Here is a 14,124-nt window from a genome sequence, read left to right on the forward strand (position 1 = left end):
GCCTTCCAGAAGCACCGCTCATTGTGGGTAGCAGAGAGCTCTTCACACACATTTTAATTCTTTGGTTCTTCCATTCCCTAGTGGATCTTTTGTTAAAATGCTCATTCCTCGCAAAAGCAGAAATCATCCCACATATTGGGATGTACAACTTTGGTGATGTGTCTTAAGGACACCACTACCCAACGTCTGAGAAAGTTGAGAAAGTTTATGTCCTGAATTGTCGTAAATTTGACTCTACTTTCAAGATTTCCTACCATGGACATTTTTTAAGTAGGAAAAAAAAAATTTAATCTGTTTTTATTGAAAGTAATTTAGGTTCTACTCCAAATTACAAAGGAAGTGAACTTTATCCTCATCCGTTAGCCCACTTTTTCTTAAACATTACTTTGCTTCATGACCACAGTCAGACCACGTTCTCATCCCCTCCTTACCTAGAGTTAAACTGCACTTGACCCCTTACTTCCCGTTAATACACCAGGTCCTTGAGCCAGGAGCTGATCAAATATATTGACCCCAATATGTAAATTTCTAGTAAAGCATAACTATTCTCCTAAGTTTTCCCTCACCTTTTTTCTTTACGTTTTCTTTATTTTTTAAAAAAAGATTTTATTTATTTATTTATTTGAGAGAGAGAGAGAGCAGGAGCAGGGGGAGAAGCAGAGGCAGAAGCAGGCTCCCCGCTGAGCAGGGAGCCCAACTCCTGGGCTTGATCTCAGGACCCTGGGATCATGACCTGAGCCCAAGGCAGATGCTCAATCCACTGAGCCACCCAGACGCCTCCTTTCTTTACATTTTAAAGGGAAACATTTTTTTGAGCCAAAAGGAACCTTAATAAAGGAATCTCAGGAGTCAGCTAATAGGAAAGACAGATTTGCACTCATTGTCTTTGTAAACACAGTTCTGTTAATTCTGCTGCTGATTTTGTGTGGACCCAGTTATGGGAAACGACAGCTTGGACCATAACCCTTGCCTCCACTCCCCATTCAATGTGCTTGCGCCCTGAGCGGAGGAATGGAGGGCCAGCTCAGCTGCCAGGAAGGCGGGAAGGTGTGAATGAGAGAGCTGGGGCGGGGATTTGCCCTGGGGGCTGGCACTTCGAGGTGTCCCAGCTAGGAGTGTGAAGCCCGCAGATCCTCAGGAAAGGCTGGCTTGCGGAGAGCTCAGAACCTCCAAAGGGAAGGTCGACACTGCTCAGCAAGGTTGTGCCCATCCTCAGTGCCCCTCATGGAGCGGTGGATGGACGGATGATTGGGACACATTCCTTCTACCGTGGTGAGGGTGAGGGAGAGAGACTTCTCCCAACGCTTTGTTTGAGATTAGAGGATCAGCCTGCAGGCCCGCTGCTGGGTTCAGGGCAGAAAAGCAGCAGCCTCCACCTTGCCAGGACCCCCATATCGTATAAGATCCCCAACCATGAAGTCCTCATTAGCACACCAATAAATAAACAAGTAAAGAGATAATGTCACCCCTAGGGAGATGGGGAGGAGGATTAAAGACAACAAACACAATTCCCACATCAAAATAGAGCTGTTAGAGAAGACACAACACAACTAGCATGAAACTTGGCACTCAAGGAAATTTGAAAAAAGTCACACATGCACACACCAACTCTGGGGGTTAAAGTAAATATGGCTTTTCAAGATTTCCCTGGGTCATATGAAGGAGAGAATCATCACGGGATATCCTTAAACAGTGGCCTGGAATATTATAGAGATGGACTATCTTCAAACTGCAAAGAAAAAAGATTGAGAGAAATTAGGAGGGAAAATAAGAGAAAACCTAATGGGAATAATTAGAGATCCAGAAACAGAACTGGAAGCAAAGACAGTAATTATGCATTAAAAAAAAATTTCTCTGAGTTAAAGGAAAACCTGAATTGCAGATCGAAAGAACGCATCAATTCTGGTGAGAAAAGACATACAACTGGGAGAATTTCCAAATTGCAAAACCCACAGAGAAAAATCTTCCAAACTTTCTAGACAGAAGTTACGACAATGCAAAAATAATGATTTTGCCATCAGCATCCAGCTTCTCATTTGTTACAGTGGGATGAAAAAATGATGTGGGTTATCGTTAACATTGCTGAGGAATGAGCCACAAGGCAAGCATCTAATATATAATGTATCTGACAAGGTTAAGAAAAGATATTTTGGATAACAAGGAAGGATGGAGATTAAATATTGACCGTGCATCCCATCTGAGGAAAATACTAGAGAATTATTCCAGTCAAACAATGAATCACAACCATGACCTCAGGATGGAAAATATGAAGGCAACAGGAAATAGTGAGCAGTAAACCTTTTTTTTTTTTTTTTTTTTAAGATTTTATTTATTTATTTGACAGAGAGACAGCCAGTTAGAGAGGGAACACAAGCAGGGGGAGTGGGAGAGGAAGAAGCAGGCTCCCAGCCGAGCAGGGAGCCCGATGCGGGGCTCGATTCCAGGACCCTGGGATCATGACCTGAGCCGAAGGAAGATGCTTAAGACTGAGCCACCCAGGAGCACCAGCAGTAAACCTTTTGATGTATATTTTTTTTTTCAGTTTTTATTTATTTTTTTAAATGATTTTTTATTATATTATGTTAGTCACCATACAGTACATCCCGGGTTTCTGATATAAAGTTCGATGATTCATTAGTTGTGTATAACACCCAGTGCACCATGCAATACGTGCCCTCCTTACTACCCATCACCGGTCTATCCCATTCCCCCACCCCCCTCCCCTCTGAGGCCCCCAGTTTGTTTCTCATAGTCCGTAGTCTCCCATGTTTCATTGATGTATATTGACACCCGACAAGCATACAAAGTCACTGCTATAGTTACAGAGTTAATAATAGGCTATGTGGGCACAAGCCCACCCCCACATGTCCATACCCACAACCCACATATACGTATAAATGTCAAGTACAGATTCTTGACTGCAATGTAATGTTCTGATGTTACTTTCTTGAGTAATAGCACTGCCTAAACATTTTAAATTTATCATTAAAAAGTAAATTCTACAAAAGTAGTCCAATTAATAATTGAGATAAATATCTGCCCAGGATTTGTTCTGTGACCCTAGCCTGGTAGCTCTCATGTCAGACTTTGACCAGGAAAGCAATGCTGTCCAGTCCCTCTTTTTGCTCAGTGGCTGAGACTTTTAATTGGCCTGTAGTGTTTTGTTTTTGTTTTTAGTATTTTAGCGTTGTTGTAGAAGTCCTATGTTACTACTATTGTGTTTTCCCGTTTTAGTTCTTCTTGACACTCTCTCAAGTATATTCAAGCAAGGATGCCTTTCTTTAAGGAATATATATTGTTGGAATGCAAAAAAAAAAAAAAGTTAAGTGATCTTTAAAGAACTCTTTTATTTTTTTAAAGATTTTATGTATTTATTAGAGAGAGAGCACAAGCTGGGGGGAGGGGAGTAGAGACAGAGGGAGAGAGAGAAGCAAACTCCCCAATGAGCAGGGAGCCCAACTTGGGGCTCAGTCTCAGCCCCTGGGCTCATGACTTGAGCTGAAGGTAGACCCTTAACCAACTGAGCCACCCAGGCGCCCCAAAAGAACTCTTTAATTTAAAATAATCATTTAATTGAGTTGTCTCAAGCTCGCTTTACTTTACTATAAGAATCTACCTGAAATTCATCATACATAAAGCTCCTTGATGTCCCATATAATCAACTTGGCCAAGATAGCTCTGTGTTTGAGTTTTTCATTACAATTATAACAATGTAAACATGTCCCTAATTTTAGTTGCTTTTAGAGGTCTTTTACATGGCACTTACCTTTGCCACTTTAAAACTACAGAACAGAATTTTGTAAGCCCACGTCGCTCCCAGGGCATTTATTCCAAATCTCAAAGTTAGACCATTTTTCTTAAAAATATGACTCTTTTCCAAACCAGAAGGAGCAAGGATACAAAAGATTTGGCTTTCAAAAATGACAGACTGAAACAACGAGATGAAGTTTAATAGGAAAAAAGGTGAAATGGGTAATAAGATTGAAGAAATCCACCCCATGCGTTTGTATGGAGGCGAAACTTTCCATCTCCCCTCTTAGGGCCTGTGGCCATTAAATTGACCTAAGAGATTAATAAGAGAAAAGCATATAGATTTTTTTAATGTACTTGGAGCCTCCATAGGAAAATGAAGCCCCCAAAAGCAGATAGTGGTTTTTTTTTAAAGATTTCATTTATTTACTTGAGTGAGAGAGAGAGAGCATGAGAAGGGGGAGGGTCAGAGGGAGTAGCAGACTCCCCACTGAGCAGGGAGCCCGATGCAATGAGGGACTCATCCATCCTGGGACTCCAGGATCATGACCTGAGCCAAATGCAGTTGCTTAACTGACTGAGCCACCCAGGCGCCCACAGATAGTGTTTATATGCTAGATGAAACACGGGGTAGTAATTGTGCAGGAGTAATTAAATGTACAGGAGCTGAAGGGGAGAAGAGTTACTTTAACGAGGTGTGTATGTACGGATTTCTCCAGCTCGACCCCCCTTCTCTGGTGACTAGAAAGCTTCTTTCCTCCAGGTACAGGGTGGGCAGCTTTGCCACGGGAGTTTATCTCCTGCTTTCGGGAAGAAAAAGGGGGAGGTCAGAGTGCCCTTCTTTGCACCTGTGGTTTTGCAAGTGCTGTGATCCCCAAATAAGCCTTCTGCCCAAGTGGCCTGTTTTGGGGTGTCATACCCTGTCACCCTTCAAGTAGAAGCTTCAGGGTGCATTGCTTAATGTTAGTGACGATGAGGAGTCTTTAGTTACCATGACATTCAGAAAACTCAGCGCATGAGATGGCACGCAACCATGGAAATGCATTTTTAGCCTGAGCCAATGCAAGTAGTCTTTTATAACAAGGAGCCCTGTATTCCTCCGACCACAGGTCCAGAGTGCCGCATTTTAAAAAGTTTCAACAGCCAAACTACTCACAGAAGGGTGGTGATGGGACTAAGTTGATTCTTTGATTATAAAACATAGATCGCCTGCATCCCGTGTAACAGACACTAAGCTAAGTGCAGAGCAGGGGGGTGGGGGGCGGGCAAGAATAAAGTCCACTGCCCGCCGGGACCTTGCCACCTGTTGTGTGAGAGAGACCGAGCATCCTCGGAGAATGACTGTCTGTAACTGGACCACCAGGCGAGGCTGGCTGGCCGTAGTTAGGCACCGGGCTTCAGAGTTCAAATGCTCCCGTCCGAAAGCCCGCTCCAACTGCTTCCCAGCAGTGTCACAAGAGGCAAGCCATTAACTCGTGCTCTAAGTCCTCACTTTCCTTTATATTTAATGAAAAAAGTAGCTCTTTCTTTTTCACAGCGTCTAGCGTTTATGTATTAGATTCTCCATATCCAATCAAAACTATTTCTAGTTACTTGTATTATCAGGAAATGGAGACAAAGGAGCAGAACCCCTCAAAAACTCAAAGGAAATAGAAATTGTTCTCGAAGAGTTTAACTACAGCATCAAGATAGACTGGGTCACAGCTGAGATTCTCAGGGTGAACTTAAAGACCAGCTGTTACGCCAACCAAAGAAACACTTCTAGGGTCTATACATATGTTCTGTGGAAGGTGTATGCATTCATTAAAGTAGAAAGAATAGTATAATGACCCCCATGTACCTATCCCTTAATGCGAGCAATTATGAACATGTCCAAAAGATACTGACATAATAAAAGAGATAATATCCTGTTGAAAAGGGGGTTACTACAACCAGCCTGGATCCAGGTCGCCCCATGGGAGAGACCTTGGTTTTCTAAAACCTGATGTTAACTTGCTTCCAGTAGGAATAAAAGCACTCATGGTATTACGCTGTGAGCATTAAATTCTCACCTCTGCAAATGACTTCACACAACGCCCAGCCTGTGGAAGCTGCGGGTAAATTCTCCGTTGCTGTTTATGGTTGGTAGAAAGAGATGTGGAGCCCCTAGTGCACTCACTGAAGCAGGTAGGGAGTCTGACAGCAGATGCCAGGTGTCCCCACATTGCGGTGGCTTCCTCTGTGGGGCACATGGAGGCTTCTCTGAGCACCCATGAAACAGCTGAAGCCTGCACTCTAACTGCCCCTAGTCAGATTTGGGGCGCACTGGGCAAGTGCATGCAGGAGCTAATCGTCATCGAAGTGAAGGAATGGATGTTCTCCTCTCCTGGGTCCATCGCTGCGCTCTTTCAGCTAACCAGTCTCGGTCAGATCCGAGTGAGGGCAGGGGCCGGGATGGGGAGCAAGACTAGACTTATGGAAAGGGGACAGAGACCACCATTGCCAAGGGGGAAAGGCATTGGGAGATGGGGTTCCCTGGTGGCACCTGCGGTTAGGGAGGGGCCTCTATGGGGCTGAGAACAGTGAGCCAAACCGAAGTGTAAATGGCGAGATTAGAACTGCGGTAGGGATTGCCAGAGCACTGTTGTCCTCAAGCTCAGGAGACATTTCACTGTAACCACCTAGCTCATTGGCCACAAATCCTGTTACAAAATACTGTAATGGTCATTTGAAAAGCGCCATGACAGAGGATTTAATTCCTTTGTACGGCGTGACTGCATCCAGGGACGCTTCGGTCTTCCCCACGCAGAGTTAGCACCCGCGTGTCACTAACGGAGGCCGCAGCTACTGGCCCTGGCTGACTTTTCCTAAGGAAGGAAGAACAGAGGGTTCGGAGGGAGGGTCGGTTCGCCGCTACCACGCAGACGCGGGCTAGGCCTGCGCCCCCGCCCCCGCCCGTGGCCCCCGCGCCCTAACGTATGCCCCGTTTCTCTGCCCGCAGAGCCCCCCCGCGCGGACCCGGACACGCTGCGGGCCGGCGCGCGCGGCTTCACCGGCTGCCTCTCGGCCGTGCGCTTCGGCCCCGCCGCTCCGCTCAAGGCTGCGCTGCGCCCCGGCGGTCCCGCCCCGGTCACCGTGCGCGGCCACGTGGCCGCCGCGTCCCGCTGCGCGGAGGGGGCGGGGCCCGGAGCCCCGGCGCGGGAAGCCACCCGCCCGCTCGCAGGTGGCGCAGGTGCGTGCCCCTCCGCCCGCGGTCGCGCTCGCCGCCCGCGGTCCTCCACCCCGTCTCCATCCCGGAGCTTTCCAAAGCCCTCTGTTGGTTCGCCTCGCCATGCTCTGGTCTTGGTTTCATGTTCATTTCTACTGGCGCAATGCTCTGCTCTCCTGTCGAATGTTTGTGAATGTCTCCAAAGTCGTCCTTCCCTCTCGCCTCTGTCATTCTCCCTTTTTCTACTGTAGGTGGTTCTGGACCAACAGATGGGGGAGAACCCTTAGTTAATGCTGACAGAAGTGACTCTGCTGTCATCGGAGGTAACAGGGCTGTGAATGACCTGGTCCTTGGCGTTGTTGTCACTGTTGGCATAAACCAAAAAGTGTCTGAGAATCCGCGCTGATGTGCGAGGTCCATGGCAGGCCACACACATTTGCTGATGTTCTTGATGGGAGTGTACCCAAGTCAGCGTCTGCAGGCGCGTAGTGGAAGGAACCCATGCTTCCACGGGGAAGCTTTTTAAAGGATAGTTGCCAAATTCCAGAAAAATAAGGTTTTTCATTTGAAAATACCCATTCATATTTCTCAAGATAGAGACAGAGATAGATAGATATAACATTCACCTTTACTTCTTCGATTCAGAATAGCCATGGACCTCTCAGTCCATTAGCCCAAAACTTTTAAAAATAATATTGAAAGTAAAACATTAGGTGGAGAGAAGCACCTAACTATGCAAATTGTCATTTTCTTAAACATAAAGATAGAAAACTTAAAGATTTTTCTAAACATAAATATACGAAACTGTTTCTGGTGTCAGACTTATCTTAGATTTATACTTATTTATATTTATAAATACAATTGCTAATATATATTTATGTAATACATATGCTCTTAGTGTCAGGTGTATCCTATATATGTGGCATTAAAACTGGATATAACATAGCTCTTTAAAGCAAAGTCCTATAGCTAAACTATGTATGTATTTATATACATATTCATATATAATATTATTTATATTTTCTATCTATTTATATATATTTGAAGAGGTAAAAGTAATTGCATTTTAAATATCTCCCAACCCATTCCCTGAAACCGAACTTATTTAGGTCTAACTTAACGAATGAATATTCAAGTTTCCTCCTTATGATTCAGAGAACGTTTACATTTATTTACTTAGATTATTGAAATGTGTCAGTTGCAAACTCTACTTGGTGAGGAGGACGTGAACTGCTCTCCATTCCATTGCTATTCCAAACAAGGGAATTAGTCCTGGATCTGGGGGATGCACGTGGGTGTCCACTCTTCAGGCAGGCTGCGCACCAGATCAGATCGGATCTGTTCATTTAGCTTCTGTTCATCAAGACGCCGATTTTCTCCAGACTATTAGGAAGGGATTCAGACATTTTCAAGTGCTGACCAAATCTATGTTAAGAAGGTTAACATGTCCATTCCTATCTTAACTACTTCTATTTTTGTAATGAATGAGATATATGAGCCCTTGATTTCACAACTCCAAGAACAAACAAAAAACATATGTTATTTATAATGTATACCTAAAAGGAATACTTTGTGTTAAAGTATAAATCAAATCTTAATCCTGAGCCATGCTCATTTATTTTTAATGAGAAGACTTCACTATAAAGCAAAACTTGATATAAAATAAATTGACTTAAATGTGATTAATATTTTCAAAATAGGAATCAAAGTCCAAAAGTGCAAAATGTCATGGTTGATGCCATTTTTAGCGAGAGCAACGATGATAGGTTGATGATGGAACAGAAGATGTGGTCTTTGGAGCTTTATTGCGTTTGGTTAAATATCATTGGCAGGTTGTACAAAGTAAATAATTTGCACCGATATCATTCCCCTGAGAAATCCTACCTGGTTCCTGATAGACGGGATATAGAATCCGAGCACTCGGGGTGTGGGGTGCTAACAGCTCAGGTTACTGGCTGCAGTTCCCTTGTATCTGCCTTCAATCCATGCTGTGGCTGTTTGCTGCGTGGTTTGTCAGCACCAAGTATGTTGACCTCCAGCATAGAATTCTGCGTAGAATTCTGAGCCCTTTGTCTAATTGATCGCAGACTGCACCCACATGAAAAGTACTTGATCTGTTTAAAGGATTAGTCCGATAGATGCATTTCTCTGCGTTCTGCACTGTGCTTTTTCATCTTCTCTTGCAAGCAAAGGGAACAACATAGGAAAGGAGAACTAACCTAACTAACATTCACACCCAGTAAACCAGAGACCACAGAGAGTTTCTTGCCAAGGGATCCATCATATAGATGGACAGGTAGAGAAAGAGACAGATGTGTAGATAGATGGAGAGGCAGGCCGACCTAAGTGCTTGTCACAAACACACTTACACCGGAATTGCCGAAAGGAAGGTTATGGAAGGCATCTGATGCATTATTCAAATTATCTCAATCTCTTCAGAGAGCGGATGAAGACGGGTTATTCTAGGACCCTACCAAACCTCACAAAACAAACAAGCTAGTAATCAGTTACATACATAATAACATCCTGGATGTTTGAGGATAATGGTGACAGTAACTGTATAATCAGGTGGCCTGATCACTGTTACTGAGTTACTGTCCCTGACACTAAAATCGGATATGATATAGCTCTTCAAAACAAGGTCCTGTAACGGAGCATAGAAGTAATTAAAGCAACTCTACCGTTAGTTCTCAAGTGAGATGCAAAATATATTGAACGTGATGACTATTCTGCCTACTCATATTGAAGAATCTTCCAAAAGATTCTTGAGCACCTGCTCGGGAATCCCTGTGACCAAATACACCCAACCAAGCATCGAGTTTGCTGGGCTGCATTACGCTTCTTTAAGTCTGTCCCAGAGTGTAGTGAAGAATCTTCATTTAACAACACAAATTTTGATTCACATAACTAAACGGTGATGTGTGTTCTAACATTTGCTAATTGGAATATTAATGCCTGTGTCAGTCATCTTACAAGTATATCGACTAGTGAATGCTTATTTTGTACCTCCCTGTTTTGGATTAGACTTTCGTTCTTTATGAATATGATAGCTGGAGCAAACGCTTCTAGGCCTCATTTGACCGTCCCAGCCCTGGGAGTGCTTTAAAAAAATCTGAGGAACTTTTAAAACAATACTGATGTCCAAGCTTCCCATCCAGAGATTCTAAGTTATGGTCTGTTGTGCAGCCAAAGTTGAGAACCACTGGCATAGCTAATGCTTTCAGTACTTAAAACATTACCGATAGGAGATGTCAAATAATCTACTTTCCCTGTAGCTGCCTGACAAATTACCAGCCACTCGGAGCTTAACCCAACCCACTTTTGTGTTATTATGTCCCAGTTTCTGTGGGTCAGGAGTCCAGGCACAGCTTAGCTGGGTCCTCTGCTCGGGGTCGCACAAGGCTGCAATGAAGGAGTCAGCCAGGGCTGAGGTCTCATCTGGAGATTCCTCCGGGGAAGGATCCACTTCACCTGCATGGGGTTGGCAGCATTCGGTGTCTTGTAGCGTAGGACCGAGAACTTCTGGATTTTTGCTGGCTGCACCTAGAGGCTGCCTGCAGTTCCCGGCCATGTAGGGATTCCCATATGGATTCCTACCGTGACTGCTTGCCACCTTACAGCCACCAGGAAGAGGGACAGTCCCATAAGGCAGGTGCTACTGTCTTATATAACATCACCACATAATCAGGTACAGCTTATCACCTTTGTTGTATTTCACTGGTTAAAAAGAAGTCACAGTGCTACGCACAAGCAGCTAAAGGGCATCACACAGAAGGCATGCCCCCCCGCCACCCCAGCAGCAGAGATCCCTTGAGACTCTTTTAGCCTCATAGAAACAAGTGGTATACTCAGCACAGAACTGAAAGTCAGCAGAGCGTCAGATTTCTGTTAACATACTTATACATAAGCATTTAATTACTCTACGACTATACACTCTATCCTTTTAAAATGATAAAAACGTGCTTACTCATTAGCATGAAGTGTGGGCATGCCCTAAGAGGCCACGCCATGGTTCTGAATTTAAGCATGAGGGCATTGACTGAAAGCCAGGCTGATAGATCGTTAGCATAAAGGCATAAAACCGCTGTATCTAGGGAGGTAGGGACTTGAAGTAAACTCAGTGTTCTAATGCCACCTAGTTTCCAATTTTCTGATGATGTATATATGATGTAAATGAAGCTTTATATTATCTACGTTATATATGTGTGTGTGTATATGTACGTATATATTACAGAGTTCGTATTCTGATTGTAGTTTTCCTTTCTCGTCTCTACTAGGTGTGATAGCGGTCGTCATATTTATCTCGCTCTGCATCACCGCCATAGCTATACGCATTTATCAGCAGAGATGGTTATACCAAAAAAATGAGTCAAATATTCCCCAAACTGGAGACAACGCTGAGACTGCTCTGAAAAGTGAGGTCAACATGCAAAGTACAGTCAGTGAAAGCCACAAGGAGTACTTCTTCTGATGGCCAGCGCGGTTTACCCAGGGCTCCGGTGATGTGACTTTCTCGCTAAGCCAGGGCTCCCAGCCGATGAAGCTCCCCCCTTGTCCTCCTGGGGCAGGTGGCAGCTGGGTAGCGCCATCAGCTTGCTCGCGTGTGGTCCTGGGAGGCTCTGCTCAGTGCTGCTTCATGATCTGTTTATGTAGAAGTGACTTAGGTGTGCTCACTAATCACTGTGTGGCGGTTTCTGATTGTTCTGGCCCGACTGTCGAAAATTCAAATGTATTTTGCATAATGACTTTGGGTTTTAAGTGAGAACAAGGATTTGAGCTGTGGCCCTATTCTCTTAAAAATGAGACACAGAAGTTTATAAAAGTCAAAGTTGGACTCTAGTGTTTTGTGTTACGTGGAAATCTGTGTTTTGCTTCCTTTATCTGACATTTGTAAGCCGGGAAGTGCTTCTCAGACGGTCTTCGACTGCATTTCCGTCTTTCTGTGAACCAGAGCCCACTGGCCAAAAATGCGTTAGAAACCTAGAAAACCTATTTTTTTGGCCGATTGTTTTTATTATTTGTCTCTCTTAAGTCAGTTTGCATACATTGTTAGTGATGAAATGAGTATTGAGTGTCAGCTATGAAATTGTAGTATTCTGTTCATTTATGGAACAGAAAAAAGTCAAAGGTAGCAAAGTGTGTAAAGCATTCCAGTCTGCAATACTTTGCTTATTTTTCTTTGTAATTGGTCATTTTAATCTTTGTAAATTATGATAAAGATCAGCTAATGATTTCCCCAAAATGTATATTTTCTAACTGAAGATGAGCCCAGGTATAAACTCCATACTTAACACTGCAGATGCATCCTTCATCCATTTCATTGCAGCAAAACAGAATCCCAAATTCATTTCCTTCAAATATGGGGTGATTAGGTCACTATTCTTTGTAGTCCTGTGGTTCTCTTGTTCTGAAGGTTATCACACAATTTGATTTCTTGCAACTGTCTTTTCATTTACTTGGGAAAAGTCACATTTTGAACTAAAGCTCTCCATTTCTTTTTCTAAATTTTGAACCGATCTAGGCAAACCATCCCCTGAAATACCATCTCAGTCTCATTACTATTTGGAATATCAGTGGAAGGATGCTTACGCCAAGGAAAATGCAGGTTGTATGATCTGAACTAAATCTGCCATTCTGGTCAAGAATCTAGGATCTTGGAGTCAGCTTCCATCAGAGCATCCAAAATCAACCAGTTCATTTCATTTTAGAGGATATTTGCATACTAGGGGAGCAAAGAATTTGCATTAACCGTGGGAACTGTTCCAGTAACTACTTTGTGGCGGGGGTCAAGATAATTGCATGGAGCCCACCTTTTGCACTCACTAGCCAGTTATAAATAAAATATGCTGCCCTCTTCATATGCCACTTACCATGTGCCTGCCAGGAAATAGATTGCTTCCTTTGACCACAACGGCACCACCTGGAACTCCATACACTTAGCCTTGCTATGACCTTCGAGTGTATACCTATTTTTCTGTGACTTTTTTTTTAAACAATAGAAAAAGATATCCTCTATACTAAGTCTTTTCTCAAAAAAACCTCTTTCTTATGGTTTCGTATTAGTTTTCTATGAGGTTTAACAAATGACCACAGTTTAGTGGCTTAATGCAACACACATTTATGATCTCACAGTTTCTGTGGATCAGGAGCTGGGCACGGGTTCACTGTGTTCTCTGCAAGGCTGCAGTGAAGTATCAGCCAGGGCTGCGTCCTCATCTGGAGACTTGGCTGGGGAGTCCTTGGTCTTATGGTTATTGGCAGCATTCAGTTCCTTACTGCTGGAAGATTCATGAGAGCTTGCTTCTGTTCAAGGCCAGCAAAAGGGGGCGGGGACTCTAGAGCAAGTCTGTTAATAAGAGGGAGTTTTATATAATGTAATGTGATGATGGGAGCGACAGCCCATCCCCTTTTCCGAATTCTGTTGGTTAGAAGCAAGTCATAGGTCCTGTCTACACTCAAGAGGAGAGGATTACATAAGGACTTGAACCAGCAGGCTGAGATCATGGGAGTCACTTTAAAGTTAATCTACCACAGTGCTATGTCTTTATTGAAGTCTCTTTAAGTAAATGAAGGATTTTCAGGGTCTCAGTACAGTAATATATGAAGAACTTACCTTGGTGAATGATACACATACTTTTTTTTTGTCAAAAGGCCTATGCAGAGTGGAGAAGGATTCAACACAAAAATGATAGGGTCTAGTTAATGTATAGCTGAACGTTAACACCCTGAAATCATTGCAACTTTAACAAATGATCATATTAGGTTCCAAAAATGTTAATCACTTTGGTAGCTGGCATTTTGCAGATTTATAGTTAGTGAAATTCCTTGTATTCTGCTCCCTTTTTAAAAGAGGAAATGAAATATTTGTACCAAAATGCAGTGCTATATCACCCACTTTACCGATTTGTAAACTTTACCTGCTTATTTGTTAATAAAATAACCTTTTTCAATTAAATTAGGAAAATATTTTTAAGAGAAATTGAATGAAATTTGAATTGTGAGATTATATTGGTTTTCCCCTGAAATATTAAAAAATGTGCAAATGTATATATTCTTGGGAGTGTGTACTACTTTATCTCTACTGTATACATATATGGAGAGGACTCTATCCTGTTAATATTATGTGTGATGGTATTTAAATGATCGGACACTAAGTAAAACATTTACTGATTACTACAAGTTCAAAT

General features: G+C 43.1%; 1 protein-coding gene across 3 annotated transcripts in view; it reads left to right on the forward strand.

Annotated features, from left to right (window-relative positions):
- LOC123776395 (contactin-associated protein-like 3) overlaps positions 1 to 13,587 on the forward strand; it is a 178,769-nt gene extending 165,182 nt beyond the window's left edge. For 2 of the 3 annotated variants that reach the window (XM_045772334.2, XM_045772335.2), the window contains exons 22-24: positions 6,731 to 6,961; positions 7,189 to 7,260; positions 11,215 to 13,587. In XM_045772334.2, coding sequence (XP_045628290.2) covers positions 6,731 to 6,961; positions 7,189 to 7,260; positions 11,215 to 11,408 — 497 coding nt within the window. In that variant the 3' untranslated portion in view covers positions 11,409 to 13,587. The remainder of the gene's footprint in view (positions 1 to 6,730; positions 6,962 to 7,188; positions 7,261 to 11,214) is intronic. The other variant, XM_045772337.2, reaches the window with a different exon arrangement.
- Positions 13,588 to 14,124: the final 537 nt, after the last annotated feature.

This window comes from Ursus americanus, chromosome 34, assembly GCF_024610735.1.
Source record: "Ursus americanus isolate L20-20 chromosome 34, mUrsAme1.1.p, whole genome shotgun sequence".
Classification (NCBI taxonomy): Eukaryota; Metazoa; Chordata; class Mammalia; order Carnivora; family Ursidae; genus Ursus; species Ursus americanus.